Raw genomic sequence first — 27,394 nt, forward strand, 5'->3', positions numbered from 1 at the left:
GTTAAACCTCATAACTTTCCAGTGAGGTAGGAATTAATCCTATTTTATGGAGGAAAAACTGAGTTTAGAGAAATTATGCTCAAAGTCATACAGAGCTAACTAAGGGACAGAGCTGGATCTCAAATCCAGGTTGTTTGGTTCTAAATTCAGTGCCCTCTCACCATTTCATTCTACTCTCTGATTATGACTGACATTATTAATTAACTCTTTTCCTGTCCCTGAGTTGGATTTTCAAGTAGGCAAGCTGATCTTTTCCTACCAAAACACACAGGATTTTGGCTGGAGAACTAACTGCAGGTCACTGAAGTCACACAAGTCATTATCAACTCAGCTGTCCCCATATTCCGGTCAATTTCCCATGAGATTTAATTTTTCAAAAATATTTTTTTTATTTATTTGAGAGAGAGAAAGGGAGAGAGAGAGAGCCAACATGAGCAGATGGAGAGAAGCAGACTCCCACTGAGCTGGGGCTCTATCCCAGGACCCCAGGATCATGACCTGAGTCAAAGGCAGACACCTAACTGACTGAGCCACCCAGGCACCCCTTCCATGAGATTTTAGAGAGTATTAGAAGTTACTATTTGTGGAGTTCATTCTAGAACACTAGGCCCTGTGACAGTCCCTTTATATATGTTATCTCATTAATCCTTGTACCAGCTGAGATCTTCCCACTTTGCAGATCAGGAGACTGAGGCTCAGATATGTCAAATAGCTAAAGAGTTGTGGAGCTGAGATTTAAGCCTGGCCCTTGACAGGAGTCCTGGGCCTCTTGCTCTCTCCTCGGCCACCCTGCCCCCAGGCCCAGGTCCCTGCTCTCCCTGCCACAGGAGACAGGGAGGTAGACTCTTTAGCTCTGTTCTCTCCCTCTGTGGATACTCCAGAGGGGATTCCCCAGGGAGAACAAGGTTCCAGTGAGGAATGGCAGGGAGGACTACAATGTTGGACAAACCCAGATGGCATTGTTCACTGCTAAGGGAGCTCTGATAGAAGGTGCCCAGGTGATGAGTGTGTCAGTCCCCCAGCACAGCATACCACAAGGAACTTTTGCTCATCTCAGCTACAGTGTGGTTCATAGGATCATTCCTGCAAGCTGAAGGATCTATTTGTAAATTTGTATCTTTATCAGATTTGGAGGGATCTGTGTTCCTGTCATCCCAAAACTCCCCCTCATCCTTACTTCTGTATGTATGTAGGAGGCAAGAAACCCATTTGTCCTCTTGAGAGGGGAGAGGCTGTCATAAAAACATGAAGATGTCCCTAACTAGGGACTAGATCACCAAGACAACAAGTCTACAAGGAAACCTCTGGTGACTAGTCTCTAGTACCTCACTCCCCCAGAAGTAGTCACCCCAACTAAGCAGGAAGTCTGAAATGGTGTCTGAAGACAGGTCTCGAGCTTTGTCTATTTCCATTGCAGGCCTGTGTGGGAAATCTACAGCAGACTCTTGAGTTTGACGAGGAAATTCTTTATTTACTGAGGATAACATGAAGTGAACTGTTCCCGTGAGCAGGTTTTCCTATGGTCTGGATCCTACCCATAGCGGTTTCTAAGCAAGAAGATCAGCACAACAATGATTAGGCCAATCACAAATAAATCCCAGTATGGTCCAAGAGTGTTGTCCAATTTCATCCATTTCCATCTCATTGTAAACTGCTGGGAGAGACATTCTATCAAAAAAAAAAAAATCCAAGCCTCCCCACTGTATCCAGAGCCATCATCTCCTTCCATCCCACCATCCAAAAGTTGCTCATTGTTGTTTTCAGAGATTTGGGATCTATGTGAGAAAGACTTACATTAAAAAACAGGATATCTTGGAGCAAATGCACAGTTTCCAGTTTCATGAGGGCAAAAAAAACAGGTATGTGAGCATCTGGGCTTGTCTGAGCAGCCATATCATATAATCTCCTGGCCAAATGAATGTCCTAGAAATAGAAGAACAGCCCTACTCATTAGGTGCAGATTCTTTAGGGGTAAATAAATGAAAGCCATCACTTGAAATATCATTGTTTATCCTTGGTAAGCTCCCTCTAAGATATTCATACCCCAGTCCTTGGAACCTGTAGATTATGTTCTGTTACATGGTAAAGGGGACTTTGAAAATGTCATTAAGGTTACAGACCTTAAAATAAATTATCCTGGATTACCTGGGCAGACTCCATATAAATATAGGAGCCCTGAAATAGTTTTCTTAGGGCTGAGGGAAGAAGAGAAATTCAGATATTGCAGGAGAAGTTCAAGCTTCTAGCTTGGGAAGGCCTCAACTCACTATTGCTGGAGGAACCACATGGAAAGAATGGGAAGGAATGTGGGCAGACAGCAAGAAAAGGGACCCTCAGTCCTACAAGCACAGGAAACTGAATATGTCCAACAATTTGAGTGAACCTGGAAGTAATTCTTCCCCAAAGCTTTCAGGAAAGAATACAGATTGATTTTAGCCTGTGAAGACTAAAGGCTAAAAGAACTGGTCAAGCTCACCCAGACTTTTGACACACAGAAACTGTGAGATAATAAGTGTGAGTTGTTTTAAGCCATTAAATTTGTGAGGACTTGTTACAGGAGCCATAGAAAACTACCCAAAAAGCTTTCTTGGATACCACTAGACCAGACCTTAGATTTGATTCCAGTTAAAGAGGCAGGAGAACACTAGATGGGAACAGTACAGTTCCCCAAACAGATAACAATACAGATACTGGCAAGCATTTAAAATTCCTAGTTTTCTTCACAGTACTTATCATACCTGAAGTTACAGAATTTGTTTATTCATTTGTGGGAATAAATTCATTTATTTATTTAATAAATTCATTCAGGTTCAACAGGTTGTCCTCAAAGACCTGGACAACGTGTTAACGCCTCAATTCCCAGTGCTTAGTGAAGTGTGGAGTACATAGCTGGTCTCCAGTAATACAGAAAGAGTGAATAAACTGTTTAGTTCTCAGGCTGGAATTTGATTCCTCAGATGGCATACTATATTTCTAGGGATCTTTTCACTCCTCACTAAATTATGCCATGGCAGACAAAATTGTTTTCTTTAATTTTCACCTATTTATGGCTTGTTTTTATTTGTTTGCTTTATTTTTGCTTGCTTTTCCAGACACAGGAATGAAAAGGCTAAGCAGAGCTGCTTTTAAAGGTTGAAGTGCCTTTGGCCAGTCCCAGAATTGTACTTTGCTGGGAGCACCCTTGATCATTTCCCAAAGGATAAGAGGAGATTTTTCACAAACTGTGGTTATCCTATATCTCTTCGTCTTTCTTCTCCATCTCCCAAACCTCTATGACATGGAGTGCAATAGTTGTGAGTCCCTGTGGCCCCTGCTACACCCATGTTTGGGTGCTATTCTCTCTCAGCTGCACCCTGCTTATCATTTCTTGAATTTTTTCCAAAGCTTTGTTGTTTAATAAATTGATTTGTTGGAGAAAAAGGAATGTTCTTGCTTAAGAACTTAAAATGCAAGAAACTGTTCTGAACAAATCTTCCTGGCAACAGAGAACATGTATGCTGTAAAAACTCTAATTTGTGTCTCTAATTCCAACAAATTCAGTGGGTGTTCATTTGAAAGCACCCTGCAGATTATAACGGCTGTGTCACCCCCACACATGAAAGGCATACTGACTTTAATAGGGCGTTTGGGGAACAGCAGCCTTTGTCAGTATCTCAGGCATTCATTCTTATTTGAAACAGGCTATAGTTATTAATTTATTTCTTGAGGCACAAGCATCACAATTCAGTTGCTTAGTTTATAATAAAAACTAGCAAGAAGTACCATTAAAATGGGATGAGCTCACTTCTTGCCCCCCGGCCTCACAATTCTCAGTGGGGATGGGCAGGCCATGGAAGTTGTTCTTGAAAATTCCCAGAGAAATTCCTGAACCCACTGACTAATTAGGGCAACCCATATAACAGAAATTTTATTAGCAGGCTCTAGAAAAGACTCCTTGTTCTTTGATCCTTATAGGAAAAAAATCCAAGTCATTCAGACAAAAAATTTCCTTTCAAAAGTGTTTTTATGATGACCAGGGTTCATTAAAGAAGTCCATTGCACACCCAATCACTTACATTTAACTTTCTTGTGGTACATTTGAGCTTATTATGCTTTAAAGTCACCTGATTGAGGAGATCAGGTAAATGATCTAAGGACTCTTCTTAAACGATGTGTTTCCAACTAAAATATCAGGTGTGCCAAAGTACTGCCCAGTGTTCACATGTTCAAAATAGCTTCTTTATAACTAAAAAAACAGAATTCTCCAGTAATTCTCTGGTTTATGAAAATTGCTCAATTACACGATGTGTGAGTTTTCCAGCCCTGCATCTTTGGGTGTCATCAAAAACTTTTTATATGGGGACAGAGATCATTTTTTGGATAATCTTGTTTTCTTACTATCAATATACTATATTCTAATTGTACAAAATCTTGAAGACATAGAGCTGAACAAATATTAAAAGCCCACGTACAATTTCACTGTACAAACATAAGTACTGATAATATTTTATGCACAACCGTTCAGCATTTTTATATATATCATATGCACACATACTTTTAATTTAGGAATTTTTCTCTTTAGGTAATATTTTGTCTTTTGCTTTCTTAACCTAACTCTATTTTTCAAAGAAAATACCATGTCCTAAGATATTCTTTTAGTCTATGCTATTTTTAATAGTTGCATAATATTTCATAATAATGACTAATACTTACTAAATACTTCCACTGTATGCCAGTCATCACTGTCATTTATTTAAACCTCATGACAATTATATAGATATGTTGATGTTATCTCTACTGTAAAGATGAAGAAACTGAAGCATGGAAAGGTTATGTCACTTATCTAAATTCATGGGATGTATGAGTAGCAGAGCTGAGATTCAAATCCAGATAGTGTCTGTCATCTATCACTAGGCCATAGAATACATAATGCAACAGTATACTACCACATGATGGTTTATAGAACATGCTTTCTATTTTGGAGCAGTTTGTTTATTTGTAGGTTTTTTCTGTAATAAATAAAGCTATTCACATACAGTTTTTTTGTTTTGTACATTTCTGACCATTTTATTAGGTGATAAGGCATTTATTTCAAGAGAAGTTATGGCCACTTCTAAGAGGTGTGTGTTCTGACCTGTCCTATCTCTGAGAAGGCCATTTTAAATATCTAACTTGGATTTGTCCTTCCCAGAAAATAATTCTATTCTGATGTTTAAAGCTTCAGTTCTAACACCCCATAAGTGGTCAAACCAGACAAGTGAGAAATGGAAATGCTTCATGCCATAATTACTTTCATTTGTGACAGATCTATTTATAATTTATTCAGTGAATGTGCTTTTTGTTTGCCCGGTAGGATCCCAAAAATGTGTTATCTGGTAGGTCTAACTGTATATGGGGGAAACTCCTCTCCAAAGGCTAATTTCCTCCTTACCTTTTGTCCTAATTTAGGATAGATTTCTTAGTCATTATCTTAAAATATACATGCTTTCTTCCATTAAAAAGATCATCATGTGTTTCTTATGCTCCATGTTATAAAATCATTTTAGAACAGGACCCAGCAGGATCCCTCCACCTGAATTCATTGTGCCCTCGTTAACATTTCCACAGTACTTTGTGTGAGCATGCAGTAGTGCCATTTTAGCCTTTCACTCACTAAGGACATGTCTCTTCTTCTATAGTAGACTGAGCTCTTTGAAAGTTGGCTTGTTCTTGTATCCCTAGAATGAAGCACAGTGCTTCCTGAGACAAAACAAGCCTTGATAAATATTTGGGTGAATAAAGAAAAGCAAGGCACAGTACCAGGTAGTTTAGAAGCAGATGCAGATACCTTTCAAATCTGAGTGCTCATTGAAGGGTTCATGGAGGAGATGATATAGGAACTAGTCTTTGAAAAATGCAGGGGTCTTCAGTGGTCGAAGCTGTGGGAGAGGATCATTCCAGCAAATGGGGTGATATAACCAAAGGTCGGGAGGGTTTAATTCAAGATCTCTGGTTGGGGAAAGGGGCAAGGGAAGGAAAAATGGTCTAGAAGATACATAGGGAAGTAGGTACATTAGGTCAAGGAGGGTTTTAAATGGCAGAGTAACAATTAGGCAATACAAAGTCAATAAGATGATTTTATTTCTGTGTTTGCTTGTATTTTTTTGTGTATTTGCAAGATTTTGGGAAAAGTGAGGTGGAGGACTAACAGTATCAGATTGAATTTTATCAAAAATAACCTGGTAGTGCTTTGTTAGATGGATTATGTATTAACTAAGGTAATGCTAACATCTGTAACAACTCAATTCTCAGATCTCAACATGGGGTGAATTTAATTCATGTGGTAATCGAGAGACCCAAGTTCCTTCCACCATGTGGTTCTGCCATCCCTGAGAGCATCTGTGTGTTCTGCATTCAAACAATAGAAGGGGAAAGAGACTAAGGAAGGGGAAAGAGCCTAAGGAAGGAGAAGCTCCATCTACTTCTTGGCTGCCTTAGCCCAGAAATGACACTCTTCACTTTTACTTCTATTCCGTTGGTAGGAATCAGTCATGTGGAATAAAGAGAGCTGGGAAATGTAGTCTCTGACCAGGAGACACATCTCAGCAACAAGTCCTCCCTGTGAGTTGGGGATTAAAATCTTTGGCAGGCACAGCTTTCTCTGCAGCAGATCTAAAAGAAGAACACTAGGATGGGAGGCCATGGAGAAGCCTTTACAACAAGCCTACATGGAGGAGAAACTCTGGCCAGAGCCAGGATACAGACAGGAGGAATGGGCAGGAGGAGGTGAGCGACACGTTTTCTTCATGGTTAAATTTCTGAAGTACTTCTAAATCAAGGGTAAATTGAAATAGGGTTCCATAACAACTTGTGAGCTGAGTGCTTATATTTCTAAATTAGATCAGGTCTTCTCCTAGTTTTTCCTCAGGCATTTTTTTTGTATTCCCAGAACAATGGTGTAGTCAGTCCTGGCCCAGTTTAAGTCAAGGAATTCACTGAGCTTAGTTCAAAGTCATAAATTGGGGAATGAGATGCTTCTCAGTGAAGCGATTAAGATAAGTCACCTACATAACCCTAGTCCCGATGTCCTTTCTTAAAGACAGATGAGGAGGACAGTGACCCATATTTTTATATTGATTTACCAAGGGTTGATTTATACCTCACTTCCTTCTCCAGGAGGGCTCTATATTTACAAAAGCTTTTTCAATTCTCAGAAATCCTGGTAATGGTATTATACTTATCTTTCACACTGGTTTGCATGAGGATTAACTAATAAAGAGGACTGTGAAGTGCCCTACCGAAGAAATGCTTAATTACTTGATGACTTAATGCTGTGAAAGTCTATTCTCCTAATTCCTTTGCTTTCATTAACCATTGCTGGAACAAGCTTTTCGCTTTTAATTATCAGTGTATTCATTTTAAGGATGAGAAAATGTAGTATCTTCTTGTTAATTTGACTATGAGGTAACAAGATTAATCAGCTTGGCCCCTGGGTACTTGGTTATCATTTTTCTAATTGCAAAACAGAAAAAATTAATAAAGACAAAGAGCAATGGCTCCTCATTAACTAAATCTAAAATGCCCATGTCCAGGTCTGAGTATAGCCCTGTTTTTTGTTTTTGTATTTTTCCATGTAGAGACTTTCTGTAGGAAAAAAATACACGTGACTATGAGATACTGATCAAAATGAACTGCCCATGATTTTACGGGACCTGGACAGGAAAGAACAGAAATGTGGTCAGAGACAAGTTTCAATTTTTTTTCTAAATGTATGAAACAACCTGACAATCTCTATTGGCATTGTGAATAGGCATTGGTGTGTTATATAGCCTATGCCACTGAGTAGTGGTGACTACAAGAAGGAAAATCAGACCCTCTGACACAGTGGGCCATCTGGGCTTCGGTAGACAGAGTATGTCCTCTCACACAGTTGGTCCTATGTCCTCCCTGCCTCTAAGGTCTTAAGGCAAAATGGCCTTATTGTGGTGAGGATAAGGCTGTCATGGGGACCAAGTCCTTGAAGCACATAAGACAGGTGAGCTAATTTGAATGTAGCCCATAGAATGAGGTCACTTTTATCCATGATACACACAGTGCTCCTGTCAACATTATTGTTAAATTCTGCATGAGGAATGATGAACAAAAGCTTCAATTTTATTGAAACTTAGCAGTCACTCAAATTCTCTTCTGATCTAAAAACCAGTCATTCCATACACTGACTACAAAGCCCCTTCACAAGGACTTATTGTTTTATTTCAAAGCCTGGGGTGGGGAGGTATCATTCTGTTTTATAGCTGTGGATGATGGTTGTAAGGGAGTAGAGTATAGCTAAATGACATCCAAGGAAATCTTCTGATTTAGCTATTTGATCTCATTTTATAAATGCAGGAAGCTTTTATCTACTAAGAATGGGGAAAACAGACTATATTTGAAGATTTTATTTATTTATTTATTTATTTGAAAGAGAGAGAGTGAGCAAGGGAGAGAGAGACCGTGAGCTGGGGGAGGGGGAGAAGCAGACTCCCCTGCTGAGCAGAGAGCCTGATGTGGGACTGAGTCCCACAGGATGCTGGGATCATGACCTGAGCCAAAGGCAGATGCTTAACTGACTGAGCCACCCAGGCCCTCCAAAAGATTGGATTTGGATTTGACATTCTTTCCACTGTTTAGAGTACTAGAGCTGAGGAAAAGTGATCAGCCAAAAGGCAGGCCACAGGGAGAGCTCAGGAAGGCAGGGATCTGGATTGTCCGTGCCTAAATGTGAAGCCCTTGGTTGTTGCAGGGTGGGTGTACCATTGGCAGTCAGATAGGAAATTCCCCATCAGTAACTCTCAACTACTAGCCCAACTAGAAGAAAGAAGAAAGCATAGAAAAGCTGATAACCTCTTCATTGTTTGGCTCTGAAAACACAGCAGGGAGTATAAACTGATATGAAATATATACTTGAGCACCAAGAAGAACTCGATGCAGAGCTCACACATTCCCCCCCCCAACAAAACATGGGGTCAGACAGGCCTGGATTCAAATTCTGACTCCATGAGTCAGAGAACCAATGAGTTCTACAAAGTTGGCCACGTGACTTACCCTCTCTGCACTTTTGGTTTCCTGATGCATACACTGATGACAATGATAAGGCTTATCTCGTTGAGTGGCTGTGTGATTTAAATGGTTTAGTATATATAACACACCAATGCCTGGCTGTTACTATCATTATTGATATTTAGTATACCTTTCTCACTGCCAGAACCCAATGCAATCCTTTATCTTAATTACACTTATAAAAGATTTACCCAGTATCTTCTTATTGTGTTAGCTCTCTTTCTTTTTAAATATGCCTTATCTCAAGTAAATTGTAGTCTTTGAAGGATGGAGATCTATTTTCTTAGGATACTCTAGAGTGCTCAGCAATGTGTCATGTACACAGTGTGGGTGATTTACAAGACATTTCTGGAATTAATATCACCTTGGTATCCAGCTCTGACCTCTTTCCCACCTTCTCCTTATTTACTGAGAGCTTTAGAGTCAATGGATATTTTAATGGAAAAAGGCCTGGAGGTGGAAGGGAATGGGGGCAGGGGCCATGACTATTGCTGGAAAAATCTTGAAGTTATGAATCTAATTATCGTAGACTAGATTTACTTCAATTCATTAGATATGTCTTTGGGCAGGAAATGTCTTTCCTCCTCATAGGGTTCATGTTAGGGTAAGTATTCTGTGTTGGTACAGGGGGAGGGATTCAGCAAATGTTGTCTTTTCTTTCCTTCCTCTACACCGATGACATCAATGAAATTAAAAACTTCTACAAATTTCCCTTACCAATACAGCTGCCATGACTAGCTGTGGATTATTACCTTTGCAATACCCAAACCGTGTTCATACATATAGGCCAGATTGAACATGGCTTGTGCGCTGTGGTACTTGTCAGCTGCAATGCTGTAATGTGTGGCTGCTGTCTGATAGTCTTTCTTAGTCCCGTAGCCATAGTAATGGTAATCTCCAATTTTCACTCTAGCAAACGCATTGCCTGATAGAAACGTTACAAAGAGAAGAAAAAAAATCTGATGATTTTTGTATGGTTCCTAGTAACTCAGTGTATACTAGTGGTAGTATACATAAAAAAGAAAAAACACTCAGAATCTTAGAATCAAGATTAGATATAATTTATAGAATATAAAATATAACACTCATCACTAGCTGTTTTCATTGCAGGACAACTTCCATGGTATAGTACAAATGTTCATCTGCTAGGATGATTTTTTTTTAAAGATAGATTTATTTATTTATTTATTTATTTATTTATTTATTTATTTATTTATTTATTGAAAGAGAGAGAGGGTGTGTGCACAAGCTGCAGGTGGTGGGGCAGAGGGAGAGAGAGAATCTCTAGCACTCTCTCTGCTGAGTGTGGAGCATGACACAGTGTGGGGTGGGTTGATCTCATGACCTTGAGATCATGACCTGAACAGAAACCAAGAGTTGGTCACTTAACCGACTGAGCCACCCAGGTGCCCCCAGGATGACTTTTTTAAAATGTAAAGTCAAATCATGTTATTTCCCCCTGGCCCCCAAATGCTTCACTTTGCACTTAGAATAGTACCCAGACTCCCCACCTGACCTCTCAGTGGTACTTCATCTGCCTTCCACCTCCCTGACTAGCCTCATCACATGTCAATTTCTTGATATGCTCTAGCTTTCTTAATATTCCGTAATACTCCTTCAATGCACCAAAGTCATTCTTGCCCCAGGACCTCTGCATTAAGATTCTCCATGTCCCTCAGCCTGTCATGTTTGGACTTCTCTGATTCTTCATTTGCTGGTTTCTCATTATTAAGGTCTCACTGCAAATGTCACTTCCTTCCTAGAGGCCTTCTCTGACTACTTTGTCTAAAGTATCCCCTCATCCCCTACTCCAGTAGTTACCTATCTCACCTCCATGTTTTATTTCCTTCACAGCACATGTTGCTGTTATCTTTTTTTTTTTTAAAGATTTTATTTATTTATTCATGAGAGACACAGAGAGACAGAGAGGCAGAGACATAGGCAGAGGGAGAAGCAGGCTCCCTGTGGGGAGCCCAATGTGGGACTTGATCCCAGGACCCTGGGATCATGACCTGAGCCAAAGGCAGACGTTCAACCACTCAGCCACCTAGGTGCCCCTCGCTGTAATCTTATGTGTTTACTTTCTCTCTCTTATGAATTTATTTTCACTCTCTCTTATGAGGACAACAATTTTGAAGTTCTCGATCACTGATATTACTCCAGACCTAGAATGGCATTTGCAAATATTTATGGAATGAATGGACAGACATTTTTAGAAAATGCTTTCCTCAAGTGTTAAATAATTTAGAAATCCTACTTTCCAACAAATTTGTATATATCCAGGAGCAGAAAAAGTTCATGTAACTCTCTAAGATATGAGGCTTCAGTCTTCAGAAGGCCACTTAGGGATAACCTCTAAGGGTCTCTTTGAGGTCCATGTTTTCATTCACTAGGAAAATGTTAATTGAAAAGATGAGGAAATGCTGGGATGCCTGGGTGTCTCAGTGGTTGAGCATCTGCCTTTGGCTCAGCGTGTGATCCCAGTGTCCAGGGATTGAGTCCTGCATTAGGCTCCCCGCAAGGAGCCTGCTTCTCCCTCTGCCTGTGTCTCTGCCTCTCTGTGTGTGTCTCTCATGAATACATAAATAAAATATTAAAAAGAAAAAAGAAAAGATGAGGAGGTGCAAATCTAGGACATCCATCTCAGGTGTGGCCAACTTCTATAGCATGGTCTAGAGTTACATGGAAAAGGAGGAAGCACCCCCGGTAGTATGGTCTAACATATATTTTAAGGGCTATAGGACTCCTTCCATTCAAAATTTCCCCCACATTTGTCCCACTGCAATGCCTAAAATCCTTTGAAATCAATTCCTTTGGGTATTGAAGTTCTCTTAATCTTCTAGAATCCTCTATTAAAGTGTAACACCATGAGCCTTCTTTAGCTCTGAGTAGAGGTATCATCATAAAATTCATAAGCAGCTAAAGACATTGGTTAAAACAGGATTTGCTTCCCAGATCTTCAAAAGGTACAGGTAGGTGGGGGCAAGTCCTTCTAGAAATGCCACACAAGAGAGGGATCTGCAGGGACCTGAAGAGGCAAAGTCCCTTAGAACCTTTTTCTTAAAAAAGATTTTTTAAATTTTTATTTATTCATGAGAGACATAGAGAGAGAGAGGCAGAGACACAGCAGAGGGAGAAGCAGGCTCCCTGCAAGGAAACTGATGTGGGACTCGATCCAGGACCCCCGGATCATGCCCTGAGGTAAAGGCAGATGCTCAACCGCTGAGCCACCAACGCATCCCAAGTCCCTTAGAGCCGTAATGAGAAACCCACTCCATTTCTAATTTTGCTGGAAGTTGCTCTCCATTGACCTGAAGATTCTTTCTGGGCCATAACTACAAAAGGACAGGACTTCTGTGCATTTTCAAGCTTTAAAAGCAGTAAGCAGGGTCTCTGAAGTCCCTAAGAAGGAAGGCAATTAACTAGTAGGTTTTCCAGAGGAGTCAGCTCCACCCTAATTGGGGAGCTGACTGGGAGCATGTGGTGACCCTGACAGGCTCTCAGGGGGTCACCTGACAGTGGGAGGGACTCCCCCCTGGAATTTCACAGTCATAGCATAGTGACTGAATCCTGAAGGGTCACCACTCTGCCTCACCAGTGATTAGAAACATTCATCATTACATTTTCTAACCTCAAGTGAGACATTCAGCAGCCCCATCTCCAGGGACACTCGTGCCTGACCTCTCTTGTGACACAGAATTATTTTTAGCGGTCTGACATTTTTTTTTATATTGGTGAATTCTATTTAATATTAATGTCCTCTTGCATTCAATGTCTCTTTTCCTTGGTGCAATTTCCTGGCTTAGAATAAGCCTGTATTTGCTGCAATTGAGCTGATTTGCCATAGCTGAGAGATTGGTGTTGTTTCTCTATGCCAAACAGGGTCTTTACTGCATTTTGGGAAACACACACTTGTCTTCTTTAGGGAATTTCTCGCTAAAATTGCGTGGATGGCTTGCTGCTATGTTACCGGCTCAGCTGGATCTTCAAAGGCACCCCTGTGATTTTTTTCCCCTCGGCTTCCTATTAGTGTCACTTGGGAATTATTTTTTTTATCTCATTTACTTCTTATAGAAAAGAGAAGAATCGACCTTACCACAAGACAATTTTAAGAAATGGAATCAGAAGCAAAATTGCTCTTTTAATGCGCAAGAGTCCCTCACATATCCAAATCCTGATAGTGAGAGCTTTGCTGCATTTGTTTGCTTTTAATAATGCCAGCTATCAATGCTTTCCCACAGATGCAAGTGCACCTTCCCCATCACATGTGAACTCTGTACACAGGGCAGGAGAAGCGCAGGGACATGGAGAGGATCTTGATATTTGACTCAGGGTTTTGTTCTGTTTTGTTTTCTGATGCTAACACGTTAATAGTGATAATAAAGATCTGAAGTTGGTAGTGATCATCTACATGGTATTGTAAGAGAGAAATCAAATGAGTCTTAGATCGTGAATAATTTTGCCTATACATTCATTGAGACATAGGTCAGTTTTCTGATAAGTTCAGGAAAAAGTCAGCAAATGAGTAACTGAGTAAAACTGTCATGTTTCAAACAACTGCTCTGGACCATGGAGACAGAGCCATGGGAAATTCCTATGGTTTACCAAACTAAGGAACTTAAGAATAACAAAGAAGAAATTCCTGGAAATGACCCCTTGCCAAAGACTGGCTAAGATTGGTAGAGTTGGAAATACCACCTAATTAATACCCTGAAGCTTTCTGCTTCTATGTCCAAGAACTCAGTTGGAGCAAATTAATGACTAATAGTGGACAGGGACCAGGTATGCGCTCATCTTTACCGAGGTTCTCTACCTTGAATGGCAGCTCGATTCCATAGGAGAAGTGCCATTGGATACATCTTCTCCTTTTCAAGAATTTTAGCCTTTTCTAAAAAAAGGAGACATTTCATTAGGAAGGCTTAAAATACCCATGTAGTAAAGTCATTTATGCATATGTATGATTGGGGAAAAATTGCAGAGAATTTTAACTTATCTTACTAGATTCCAAAATGAATGCTGAATTGCTTTGAGCTACTTCATACCCCATTTCTGCAAGTAGTGCATACTGAACAAGAGAAGAATCTATATCACCATCCTTATAGGCAAAGTATGCTGTCAGGAATTTCTCAGCCCAGTGGCCTAGTTCACAGACTCCTTTATAAAGCTGTACATGGAAGAAGAAATCAAGTAGACTAGTTAGCCAATATACTTCATCTCAGGTAAACGATTAAGTGATAAATGAAGTTAATCACCAGCTTCTGCTGGTTGGTCAGGCAAGGATTTTAGATCTAAAGCATGGCTTTTAAAAATTATGTAGGGTAAAGAGATAATACTTTTCATAGGCACAAAGATTACAAAGTGTATATTTTTTTGGTCTTGAGCTGAAACTTCCTGAGGATCATTTTAAATTTACATAATAAACTCTCCCGATTTAGGGGCCATTTGGCAGGACAAGAACGAACGTATCAACTTCCGTTTTTTGTTTTTTTTTTTTTTTTTTTTTTTAGGATCTTTTCGGGGCACTGCTACTCTGCAAGGGTGAGTTATAAGGGCCACAGTTGATGTGGAAAGTAGAGAATGAAGGGAAGACAGTGCCTGAGGGTGTAGATGACATAACACGAGGGTGATGTGCAGAGCAATGTGGGGACAGATGTCAACATAGCTGAATAGCCCTTATGTAACCAAAAGAGGTTAGCCATACATAATTCATGAGGAAGTTGGCAAAGGAGCAAATCTAAAGATAGATTATTAGCTGGCAGCTTTTGAAATGAGTTTCAGAGGGGTCAGATTGCAATATGGAGATATTTATATTGGTGCAGCAAAAGTGCTTAATAAATCAATGAAGGTCATTAAAGTCCTAAAAGCTTCCTTTTGAAAAGTAAGTACATCACTGGCTTGGGCTGAAAGAACTCACTTTCTCAGCTGTCATCCAAATCATCAAAAACCTAAGGACCTTCTTTTCTGGGAAGAAGTGGGCTACATTTTCTGGGATAAACCGGGCCATTCATTTCCCAAGTCACAACTCCCAACCCTACTTAGAAAGGCCAAACTGCCCTGGCCATTTGACTGAAGGTGGAGGCAGAGGTCCTTAATGAACTTCTGAAGTGAGCTCTGAACCTGATGAAAGCCAGATGCACGAGAGGAAGGATCATTCTCTTATTCCCTTTCCCAGCCTGAATTATGGTACAGCTTTTTTTGCCCTGGCAAATGTCAGTGTTCACACTCTCAACAGGGAGAGGTGATATCTATAAAATTGAAGACACTAACAACTTAAGGACAGTATCACCTCCCCTTTGTGATAAGTGAATAATTCTTTAAAAACCTCCTGTTACTTACCTCCACAGCAGTTCTGCATGATCTTAACACTCCTGTTCCTGTCGCGTACATCTCGGCCAGATAATAAATGGCAAGGGGCTGCCCACTCTGAGATGCCAAGTAAAAATATTTGAAGGCAAGTTTATAATCCTTCCATACTCCAGAGCCAGCTGAAAATTAAAATTATTTTGAGCCACCCCTGTTCATTTTATTTTTTACATTATACTCTATGGGTATAATGGTCACAGTGATGCCTATTTTATTTTTAAAATTCTTTTTATTTTTAAAGATTTTATTTATTTATACATGAGAGACACACACAAAGAGAGGCACAGGCATAGGCAGAGGGAGAAGCAGGCTTCCTGCAGTGAGCCCGATGGGGGACTCGATGGGGGACTCCAGGATTACCTCCCAGCCGAAGGCAGATGTTCAACCACTGAGCCACCCAGGTGTCCCACCTACTATTTTAAATAGGATGAGAAAAGCCAACCAGAAGTCAAGCTGTTATATAGATCCACTATTTAGAGGGGAAAAAAAGTGAAGTTTGATTGTAAGTAAGAACATGGAAATTTATGTTCTTGACCCATTCAGAAACCTGAAGAAGACAGACTCTGTAGTCTCATGAAAGTATCTCCTCAATATTGCATACTTAAGGTTAATGAAAAGGCGACCAGGAGGTGGTCTCTGAGGACCAGGGACAACACCAGGATGTGGCTCACCATCCTTGTCCTTCCACAGCGGGAGACCAGTGGAGCTCCTCCCAGCCATAATTACAGAGTTTGGAACAGGCAAATCCTAGCTCCAGGAGGCCCCACTCAAGATTCGACTCATGGTTGGAGCAAGGAGAGGCATTTGGGGCTAGGGAAAATCAACACACTTGCAGCAGCTGGGATTCTTTTCCTGGCTCTCTTGTTACTCCTTTGTGAGCTGGGCAACTTTAGGTCCTTCATTTATAAAAAGAGAGGCTTTCAGTAGATGGTCCTTAAATTGTCTTCCAGCTCTCAACATTTCATAGCCTTTAGAAGCAGTGCTGCTAAGAACAAAGGCTCTGGAGGCAAATCATTTGGTTTTGAATGCCAGCTCCACTAACTGTGTGATCTTGGGCAAGCTGCTGGATTTCAATATGGCTCAGTTAGCTCATCTATAAACTGTAGGATACTCCCTAGACATATTGAGAGGTCTAAATGAGTAATTACGCAAAAAGACTTAATAAACATTAGCCATTACTATTACCCTTATTCTAGAAGCTTGAGGAATCTGATAGATCCTGGGCCTGGGACTTGTAATGAACTAGAAGAACAAGGCCATCTTTGGCAACCACCCAAGACAGTACAAAATAGGCTGTCCCCCTGGGCTACTGTGAAAAATGCCAGCTCATGATGCAATCTGCTGCTGCCCTAGCTCTACCTCTGAAAGGAAGGACATAGTGGGGACTCAGATATGTTCAGATCTCTTGGTACTCATCTTGGGCACTCCCCCTCTCTCAATCCCCACAGAGTATGACAAACTTTCATGGCTTTCTGAGACCTATCTTTGCTCTCAGACGGCAACTTTGTACCTCCTAGTGCATACCAAAATTCTTATGTTGTCTTTTCTCTCTTGTCTCTCACTCACTGCAGATTTACATCTACACCATTCTTTCCTCTATCTCCCCAGTCTCTGAGAATGAGAAATCCCTGCTCTTTAACAAGACTAAGGTGGCCTCCACCTACCTGGGTGCAATCAGATCCTAATGCCACCCAACCTTTTCCACAACCTTTTCATCAACTATCTCATCACTCCCAAGACACATTAACTATCTCCATTGGCTGGCTCTTTTTTTGCCAAATATTATACCCAGGTCTCTATCATCTTGAAAAGAACTCCCTGTTGGTTCTTGGTCCTTGGTCTCTTCATGCCACTGTTCCATTTCCTTTCTTCCATTTAAAGGCACACAATTTCCAACAATAGAATTTATAAGAATTTGCTCGTCTACTTTCTCACCTTCTAGTCATACCTCAATCCATTGTATCTGGCTTCTACCCCAACCAGTCTAATGACCACATAAACTTCTCTATATTGACAAGTCCCATGGATTCTACCCCTTTCTTATTTTTTTGTTTGTTTTTTGTTTTAAAGTTTTATTTATTTATTTGACCGAGAGCACAAGCAGGGGGAAAGGCAGAGGTAGAATGAGAAGCAGGCCCCCCACTGAGCAGGGAGCCAGATGCAGTGCTCAATTTCAGGACCCTGGGATCATGACCTGAGCCAGGGGCAGCTGCTTAGTAACCAAATGAACCACCAGATGTCCCTGTTTCGTTTTTGTTTTGAAGAAGCAAGCTTCACATTGCACTTATTGTTCCTTGACAGTTCTATCCTGTGGCTTCCTTAAGATCACTTTTCCCACCTATTCCTCTGACCATGCCTTTTCAGTCTTTTCGTGACTACTCTTTCTCTGCCCATCTTTTCAACACAGCACTGAGAACTACCAGATTTCTGACCATGGTCCACCATTCCTCTCATGCTCTCTCTTTTTTGTTTTGCAGTCTCAGCTACTTTTGACTAACTCCTGTATGTTGATGCCTCTCAAACCTTTCTTTTCAAGTCTGAACTTTCTTGTGAGTTTCATACCTGCTTTTGGGTATCACAAGGCACCTCAAACTCGACCTTTTCAAATGTGACCTTCCTGACTGTACCTCTTTGCCTCCTCCCTCAACTGGAGTTCTTTCCTTAAGTCTTCAAATTCCTCCTCATATTGCTGCCTCAATATTCTATCTAAACAATCACTCCAACAATTTAACTTTTGTTAAGAAAGGAGTAGACTTAATAATGCATTTGTCATTCTTGGTGCAACAGACATATTTGTAGCACTTACAGTAGTACATGAAGCCTAACTGAAATTGTGCGTTGGGCCATCCTTTCTCTGCAGCTTTCTGAAAGTATTTAAGTGCCTCAGCATAATTCTGCAAGATAATTACACTCTATTACTCAAAGGTGTATGTATAACTCCATGGTAACAATTGCCTTCCACTTAAAAAAGAAAAGAGTATAGATAATGCCTTATGTGACTTAGGCTAATTAAAATAGTATCAGAAGAATTATACATTTTATTTCACTATTATATTAGATTCTATTAGGAAATAATTCTCTCATTTTCACTGTAAATTATGTCTTTTCTTACACTGACAGTAGGTTTTGTTAGATAATGGGGGAAGGTCACTTAAAAGGTTACACTAAGAGGTTAAGAGGTCACACTAAGAAGATAAATTTATCAGAGAAAATCCTCAGGGGTTATATGATTTCTAAGGTTACTTAGCATCTATCATTCTAAGATACAATTAGGGTTGTTATTCTTGTCACAAATTTATTCTATGTCTCTTTAGCAAATATTCCACTGGATTAATTTATTTTCTATAATCAAGTATAATAGTCTGGCAAACCAGGTATTAGAGACTTATTCCTTTAAATTAGGCAACGATCATGAATTTTACCCTATAAATTGCTAGAAATATGTTGAAAAGATAATGAAATTATTTAACTTACCACAGGAACTCCTTTCCCATAAAAATAAAGAAGACCGAGCCCATGAAGACCAATTGCATTGCCCTGGAACAGTTTTAAAAGTACAAAAAAAAAAAAAAAAAAAAAAAAGAGTACAAATAAAGTCCCAAAAGAATTCATGATAAGGAAAATTATGATAAAATCATTCTATATATTTAAAATGCACCCAATAGGGGATTAATCAAGGCCGTTTAATCAGGCACAGTTGGTAAATTATTCTGTTTCTGTCTAGTTTTCCCTTTCATACATTCATAACCCCTTTGACTAGAAAAGAGGGAAAGAAAAGTCAAATCTTTTCTCCATTCTTTCATTCAGCATTTATTTATTTAGTGCTTGCTTTGTGTGTAACTCCTTAATAGGTGTTGGACTGAGGTAGGAGGTGAAAGTTCAAAGATGAATGAACAATGATCCCTGCCTCAGGCTAGGTATCACCTCTTAATATAGCCACATCAAATGTGGTAAGTAGAATTAGATCAGGAATGTTGTGGACACCTAGAAGAGGAACACTCAACTGCCTGGATCAGGCTAGGGACTGAGGGGATTGAGTTGTCAAAGGATGACCTTTGAGCTTGGTCTTGAAGGATGTGTAGAATTTTCCAGAAGGGATAAGTCTATCCAGACATGTCTTACCTGCTTTGGTCAAAGGAGGTTGACATTAGTAGCCAAAAAGCATTTTAGAGATTCTGCAAATGTCAATCTAGCCTTTATGGATGGTAAAGCATTGTTGGAATATGTTTCTTTACTCAAATTTGACTGCTTATAACATCATCAGTGTCTTCTTTTCCACTTGATGCTACATTAATTACCATTTATTTTTCTGATTAGTATTCTAAAGAGTCTAGGGAAGGGAGTTTTTAGCACATTTTGGAATTTAGCACATGTTCAAATTTACTGATATTTAGCATATCAATCGTGGATAAGGAGTGAACCTTAAAAGTGACTTCCCCAACCAGAAACCTCACTTTTCTTTTTGTCTCCCATCATGCATTTCACCCTTTAGTGACTAAGTAAGGAGGCACATTTGGCCACTTAACTGTCATTCAGCAGACCTGTAGGTTTGTTTTACAGGTTTATAGTTTTTCCTCAGGAACTCAAGTTTTGATAGAAAACTCTCCAGATTTATTAGTACTACTTAAATGTAGTTATTGTGAATGCAGCCAGAGTACCCCTCAGTGATGCAAGAATAGCACATAAGTAAAGGAGGCATAGTTGAAAAATAATTTCAAAACTCCAAAGTTTGAGCTTGTGCATATCAAAGAACCAGTTATTTTAAGAACTGTATTTAAAACAGATTGTATACAACTGCTCTCTTCTTCCTGATTGTACCCTGATTTTATCTACCTGTGGTCCTAGGACTCTTGGGATGGTCTGCTCTGGGGGTAGTAAGGCCTGGTGTGATGGATGTACTAAAGTCTGGTGAGTCTGTCTTCTAACTATCCCCACTCAGACATTGAGAAAAAGGGAAGGGTAAGAAAATGAAAAGAGAAAGAGGAAGGGAGAAAAGAGGGTAAAGTTTCTAGCTTTTGACTCACCAACTATTTAAGGACCAGAGGACTTATTCATAACTTTCACATCAGGCATAGCCAGCTCGGACTTACCTTCAGGGGACATTCAGGTAATGTAAGAAGTACATTAACCCCGGTAATTAGAGTAAAAGAGACTGACAAATGAGCAAGTTCCTGCCCTGTCTAAAGGCAGCAGCAGCACCTCCACTCCTCTCTGTTCCAGGCAACTTATCACATGGAATGGTCAGCTCTTCCCATTTTCCAAGAAAAGCTGGATGTCTAGACTTTTATATGACATTTTCTAATTTTTATTACTGCAGTATAGTTGACACAGGATGTTACATTAGTTTCAGGTATATAGGATAGTGATTTGACAACTCTCTATACATTATGCTATGTTCACCACAAGTATAGCTACCATCTGTCACCATGTGAAATTTCCTAATTTTTGAAACTTTCTGCGCCAAACAAAACATAGATATAGGCAATCCCTCCACATATAACTTCCATGTTAGGGCTTAGTGCTCTTGCTTAGGTTAATTGGCATGGACCTAGAGAGCAGATGGTCATTTATTTATTACATATTAATGAACCTTTACTATGTACTAAGGCCACTTATCCTCTTCTAGTTGAGGAGACATGGTCTTCAGATAGTAGGAGAGAAGGCACAATGTAGAAGCAGTACAGTTTCAGCATTACAGAGGGTGAATGTAAGGCAAGTGCATAAGAGGGGAAAATGATATGAACCAAGGTGGGTAGAGGTTGCTTTGTGGAAGGAGAGAGGATTGACCTCTCCTCTGGAGATGACTAGGATTCAGAATGAGGGGTTGGGGGAAGGTAGGCAAAATGACAAAAGTGTAGAGATAAAGATGGGCCTGATATGTTCAGAGGTGTGAAAGAGAAAACCAGAATATGGTCCAATATGGACCCAACAGGATAACTGCTCATGTTTCTGAGTAAATAAGATAAAATAAGTAAAAAAGACTGTAGATTTGCATACTGGTACTGATCTAACTTAAAAACACATTTAAAAAGATATGTGTATATACCTATATCTATATGTATGTGTGTGTGTGTGTGTGTATATATATGTTTGTTTTAAGTAGTAAAAGAAGAGAATGGATATGCAGAATGGAAGGCAGAAACTCTTTACTTTGGTAGTGACCCCAAGTGAAAAATCTAATAAACAATCCAGGTGGTGATAAAGGGGTATATGGTCATGTCCACCTGATGCCATTCAGAATACTTACCCTAAATATAATTTCAGATTTTCTCTGTAAAGGAAGGTTGCTTAGGTTTAGAACACAAGTAGCTCAGATCCCTGCTGGTTACACACCCTGAATAGCTTGGGAGCTGGGTTAATTTACACACCCAACTTTTGGCATTATTCCTTTGGGCGGACAAATCAGCGTTACTTGCCAGACCTTCCTCTATTACATTACCCCACCTCTTTTTCAATCTGCTTTCCCTTGTCATTCCTAACCTAATGGTACTCCAGATAACTATCCTGCTGAGCAAAAATTTCATATAAATTACAAGGGAGAGGAGCGGAGTACCAGCCTTCTCAGTAATTTACACCACAATAGCAGCAGCTCGGAGGTGCTAGTCATTTATAAATAGGCTCCTAAAGCAGCGTGTGGGCTTTTAAAAACTGAGAGCAGTTGAAAATATTCCCCGATTTGAACAAATCTTTACTCTCAGTGTTGCAGTATAAGGGTTGTAAGACAACACATGCTTCCTACTGTGCAGGGTTAGAAAGTTTACCAGAGCCATTCCCCAACATTAGGCTGATGGGTGTTGCAGTGAGGATGTTCTTAATGTACTAATGGGATTCAGAGAGGTCTACTGAGTTTCATCAGACAGAGCCCAGGAGTCAAGGTAAAAATTTTAATGGCAGGAGAGATATTATTCCATTTTTATATTCCCTCACAGATCCAATCAATTCTGCCTTGAATATGCCTTGAAGTTCACACAACCTAACTGGCCCCAGACTGCAAAAGATAATAGCCTAATAGCCAACACACTGTGTCTACTGTAAGCCAGGCACTGCTTTAAGTACTTTGGAATACGAGGCACATAAATATTAACACATTAAATCCTGGCAACAATTATATATGGCAAACCTATATTCCCATTTTACAGGTGGGGATATTGCGGCACAGACAGGTTAAGTGTGTCACGGGGTCACACAGGCAGAATGCTGCAGGGCTGATGTTTATTTATTTATTTTTTTAATTTTTATTTATTTACGATAGTCACAGAGAGACAGAGAGAGAGGCAGAGACACAGGCAGATGGAGAAGCAGGCTCCATGCACCGGGAGCCCGATGTGGGATTCGATCCTGGGTCTCCAGGATTGCGCCCTGGGCCAAAGGCAGGCACTAAACCGCTGCGCCACCCAGGGATCCCATGGGCTGATGTTTAAACCATGGATTCTGCCTGCAGAGCCATGCTCTCAATCGTCTTGTCCTAGTCCCCTGGCTGATGATCTTCCTCCTGGACCAGGGGAGTTTCTGGCCTTTGGGTGAGATTGAACTGGGAAAAACTGAGCATTATTTATTTGTCTTTGTCGTGAGCTTAGCACAGACATTGAATTTTCCTTTCCGCAGTCATCATGTCTTTTACTTCCTGTTTCCCAAGCTAGGAGCTAGATGGCCTCACCTACTGCATGGGGGAAGGAAAGCTGAGCTTTTGTCTGGCCTCCTGCTAGAGCAGCATATGTCACTGCCACTTTTCATTTATCGAGAAGACAAAATATGTCTCCCTCTATCCCAACGCCGTATTTTATGTCAATGATATTCCTCTTCTCCGGGACGCAAAACTCCCAGGCTCACTAGCTGGGTACGGGGCTTTGGAATCAACTCTTTGGCATCAGTCTGCATGTAATAAAAGCCAAATGTTTTTCTGTGCTTACAGAAATGGGCTGAAGACGTACCTTACTGGCTGCCATGGAAAAGTATTTGAAGGCAGTAGCATTATTTTGTGGTGCTGCAGCATTCCCCTCTAAATACATCTGCAAAAACAAAAAGGGAATGTAAAAAACTAGGGATTTGCAGGTGATTAAAATATGTTTTATAACTACAAAGAAGTGATAATTGCACAACATTGTGAATGTAGTACACGCCACCAAATCACATGCTTTAAAATGGTTAATTTTATGGTATCTGAATTTCACCTCAATTTTAATAAAATGAAAAACCAAGGAAATTATCTACTTACATACATTCTGGAGTAACCTTGCCTGAGGGCAAAGAAATGGACTCTGTCTCTGTTTTCTCACGTTGCCTTTCATCTAAAGTCGTATTTGGCACTTCAGGAAGAGGAGCATTTGTCCCCATGGTGACTAATGCAAATAGGCTACAGGGAGCAAAGGACAGCACTTGGGGGAGTGAGTGGTCTTTGAAGGAGAGAAAAAAAATGTGCCTCTCTAGAGGAACAGTCCACAAAAGTTACTCAGCAGCCAAGGGTCATCCCTTGATAGGGGGGCCAAGGATGGGCTTTGGTCCCCCTTAGAGCTGGTTCTCATTCCCAGGGTGTAGGATCTAGGTACCTCATTGGGTTATACCAGTTAGATGTTCAACTAGCCCAGATCTCTTGTTACGGGCCAGAATAGGGAGTCATGGTGGAGGTAGGGGCCTCTGAACTACACTCAGTCCAGGAACCCTGGGCCAGGTACACTTTCAAGGCTGCTTTTGGTGCCCAGATAAATGCTGCTGTTGTATGGGCCTTTGTCTCAAACCATCACCTCAAGAATGCTATCCTCAGTCTGTAGTGGAATGTTGTGGTTGGCTGCTTCCATGAAAGACATCTGTCATGACATACTGGGTTCAATTAGCTGGTACCATTATTTTCTTAAGATTTTTAAGAAATGAAAAAAAAATTATCAAGATGAAGCACATACCTTTCCTATAAATGCCATGGCATTTGCACTCCCAGCCTTTGCTGCCTTTAAGAAGTAGTATAATGCTTTCTGGAGAGAAAAGAACAGTATTATTGACATTCACACATGTATCCTACAAAACAGTTTTTCAAACCAAACTTTATTTCATTTAACATGCATTCAAAAAATATCTATAAGGCACCCACACTGCTTAGGGCACTATTTCAAATGCTATTTCATCCATAAACTTGAAGAATGGGAGCCATACATGGTTCACATGGATGATTTTTAAATGTGAAGACTCATTTCTTATATGTGGAAAGGGATGATGGGCATGTGGCTTTGTGGAGGACAGATGAATCCCAGCATTGGAACTACATTATTGGAGTTCATTACTTTGAAAAAGTATGCTTCGATGTCGACGCTATGTACTTACTTTATAAGACAGTTTGTTCAATTTGGTAGAATTGGATATGTAGCTTCCTAATGTTTATAAGGCAGAGTGAGTAAAACAGGACACATCTGGCTGTCTGCTGAGACCGGGTCTTTTCATGGAGGTAAACTTTAGGCCAATTCTTTCTAAATCAAATGAAGGCGGCCAGTCAAGCCTCTGATTCTTTTTAGGTCATCACATAATTGAAATGTTCAGTCTAGAACACATAAGGGCTGACCTGGCCCTTGTTGCCCCATTCCCTAGGCCTCATCTTGACCTCCCAGAAGTTCTCCTCAGAAACTACACAAAGCATTAAAAGAAATCTGCCTCAGGAATGAGAAATGAAGATGCTTTCCCAAGTGTCTTTTTAGGATACAACTCTTCTGCTCTTTAAAAAGCCTTGACTAGGTGGATGTACAAGGATCTGCTCCTTCATAAAGACAAGAGAAGATTTAAGGAAGAAATGTGAGTAGTTCTTTTACATGCACATTTGCCTCAGAGGTATTGCCATTTTATTTGGGAGTCACCTCTTGTCACTAAAGTCAGTCTGCCTTGTGAACATAACTAAATACAAATGGCACCAATGTTGAACCTCACACACTATATACCCATTCATCTATCCACCTCTTCTATTCTTCTTTTAATCTTTCAGCAACTTGAAAAGTGCCATATATATGATAATATGTTAAGTATTATAAGTGGTTCATAGATGAATAAAAAACACCATCCCTACATTTGCGCTCTACCAGTACTGCCGAGAAGAAAGGCATATAAGCAAATAGCAATGACAATATGTCATAGATGGGGAAAAAAGGAACACTGGAAAGAATTAGAGAGGTATGGAATATCAGAATGGTACATATGTGTTTTACAAGCTTTGTCTTTTCTACTCTTCACAACAGCACTGTAAGGAAGGTCCTATTAATATCTGAGCCTGCACTATGGTACTAGAGCAAAGTCAAGCAGCTGGTACTAGAGTCCCACAAGGAGCCTGATTTCAATTTCCATGCACTTATTATTCTGCCTTCATGAAAGGTGTCAAGAAAGAGGACAAAGGTCTCACAAAAGATGGAGAGGATTCTCCAGGGCAACAGGGCATCATAGTCTGGAGGAATAACATGAGCAAGGAACAGAGATAGAAATGTCTAAGGTATGTCTAGGAAATAGTCATTGCTGAAGTAGAATATCCAAAAGCTAAGATTTACAAAAATATGATGGGGCCATATTATAACAGTCCCGAATACTAGGTCAAGACTTCTATTTTATTTGGTAGAAAATTGAAGCCATTGGAAATTTATGAGCATAAGGGAATCTTGAAACAACAAATGCTGTCCAAATGTCTGGAATAACCTGTCAATTGGATAGGAGGAAATTGTAGCAATGTATGATTTATCAATCATCTCTCAGTAAACAAATCAAATGTATGATCAAATGCATGATTTACCAATCACATTTATCAGACCCCACTAATATAGAAAATGAAGGTATTTCTTATGAATGCCTCTACTGAGCCAAGACCCAAATATACCTGTAGGTAACTCTCATGGCATGCATCCATTGATTTACATGTCTGTTTAACTTTCTGTCTCCTCTAGTGTTGAAACTCCTGTACATAGCAAAGTGTCTACTGTATATCAGGGACGTAGGAAATATTTCTGGAATAAATGCATGAGTGAGTGAATGAAAGGATAAGTTTATAAATCTCTAAAACAGGGGAGCTAGATTTTAAGATTTATAGTCCCTTATAGCTCTCATACTGTGACTCTGTGAAATAATTTTCCAAGTTCAGTTGCAGAATTTGGCTCTCAAAATATTTGGCAATGGAGAATTCAGGGAAAAAGTTACTCTGAGAAACTATATTTGAATTGTTAAAAGAGAATAAGCAAATAAGAATCAGAAGAAAATAAAAATCCTGGAGTTTTCCCCATCTTTAAATATAATGATCCCATAAAGACCAGAGGAATTGAAGCTTTCTCTAATTTCCCCTTCTACAGCCTTCTACTCTCATGGCTTATTCAGCATTTCAGTTCTCTTTTACTTGTCTTTAAATTAACCTGCCTCTAGTGCTATTGCTTTAATTGTATAAACATTTACTAAACACTATGTGAAAGTATCATGCAAGCTACTTTGATGAGTCTTTGCTCTCAAAGAGTTAATTATCCATCCATCTATCCATCCATCTATCCATCCATACATCTATCCATCCATCCATCCATCCATCCATCTGCTGTGGTCTGTATATTTGCATCCCTTCAAAATTCATATGTTGAAAACCTAATACCCAAGGCGATGGTATTAGGAAGTAGGGCCTTTAGAAGGTGACTGGCACAGAGCTTTCATGGATGGGCTTAGTGCCTTTATAAACAAGGCCCCAGAGAGCTAGCTCACTCTTATTTACATAAGAGTGATACAATGAGAGGTCCATAAACTAGAAGAGGGCCCTATCCAACCATGCTGGCACCTTGATCTCAAACTTCTAGCCTCTGGAAATGTGAGAAATAGATTTTGGTTGTTTATAAACCACCCAGACTACGGTATTTTTGTTATAGCCCCTGAAACACACTAAAGCACCATCCATCCTTCCTTCAAATATTTACTGAGCACCTACAATTATATTTTACTGATTCTAAGATGTGCCCCCCCTCACACTTTAATCAGGACACTT

The 27,394-nt window shown here is 40.0% G+C and overlaps 1 protein-coding gene across 3 annotated transcripts in view; it reads right to left on the bottom strand.

The window, feature by feature from the left end:
* Window positions 1-1,518: 1,518 nt before the first annotated feature.
* Window positions 1,519-27,394, bottom strand: part of SEL1L2 (SEL1L2 adaptor subunit of ERAD E3 ubiquitin ligase) — a 75,673-nt gene continuing 49,797 nt past the window's right edge. Inside the window, exons 8-17 of one of the 3 annotated variants that reach the window (XM_055344061.1) lie at window positions 24,318-24,386; window positions 23,352-23,429; window positions 18,895-18,957; window positions 18,227-18,314; window positions 15,394-15,542; window positions 14,056-14,221; window positions 13,871-13,945; window positions 9,810-9,982; window positions 1,795-1,923; window positions 1,519-1,651 (exon numbers count right to left, since the gene is read on the bottom strand). In XM_055344061.1, coding sequence (XP_055200036.1) covers window positions 1,532-1,651; window positions 1,795-1,923; window positions 9,810-9,982; window positions 13,871-13,945; window positions 14,056-14,221; window positions 15,394-15,542; window positions 18,227-18,314; window positions 18,895-18,957; window positions 23,352-23,429; window positions 24,318-24,386 — 1,110 coding nt within the window. In that variant the 3' untranslated portion in view covers window positions 1,519-1,531. Of the gene's footprint in view, window positions 1,655-1,794; window positions 1,924-9,809; window positions 9,983-13,870; window positions 13,946-14,055; window positions 14,222-15,393; window positions 15,543-18,226; window positions 18,315-18,894; window positions 18,958-23,351; window positions 23,430-24,317; window positions 24,387-27,394 lie in introns of all 3 variants that reach the window. The other 2 variants (XM_055344070.1, XM_055344052.1) reach the window with 2 other exon arrangements.

The sequence above is a fragment of the Nyctereutes procyonoides genome, unplaced genomic scaffold, assembly GCF_905146905.1.
Source record: "Nyctereutes procyonoides isolate TBG_1078 unplaced genomic scaffold, NYPRO_anot_genome, whole genome shotgun sequence".
In the NCBI taxonomy this organism is placed as follows: domain Eukaryota; kingdom Metazoa; phylum Chordata; class Mammalia; order Carnivora; family Canidae; genus Nyctereutes; species Nyctereutes procyonoides.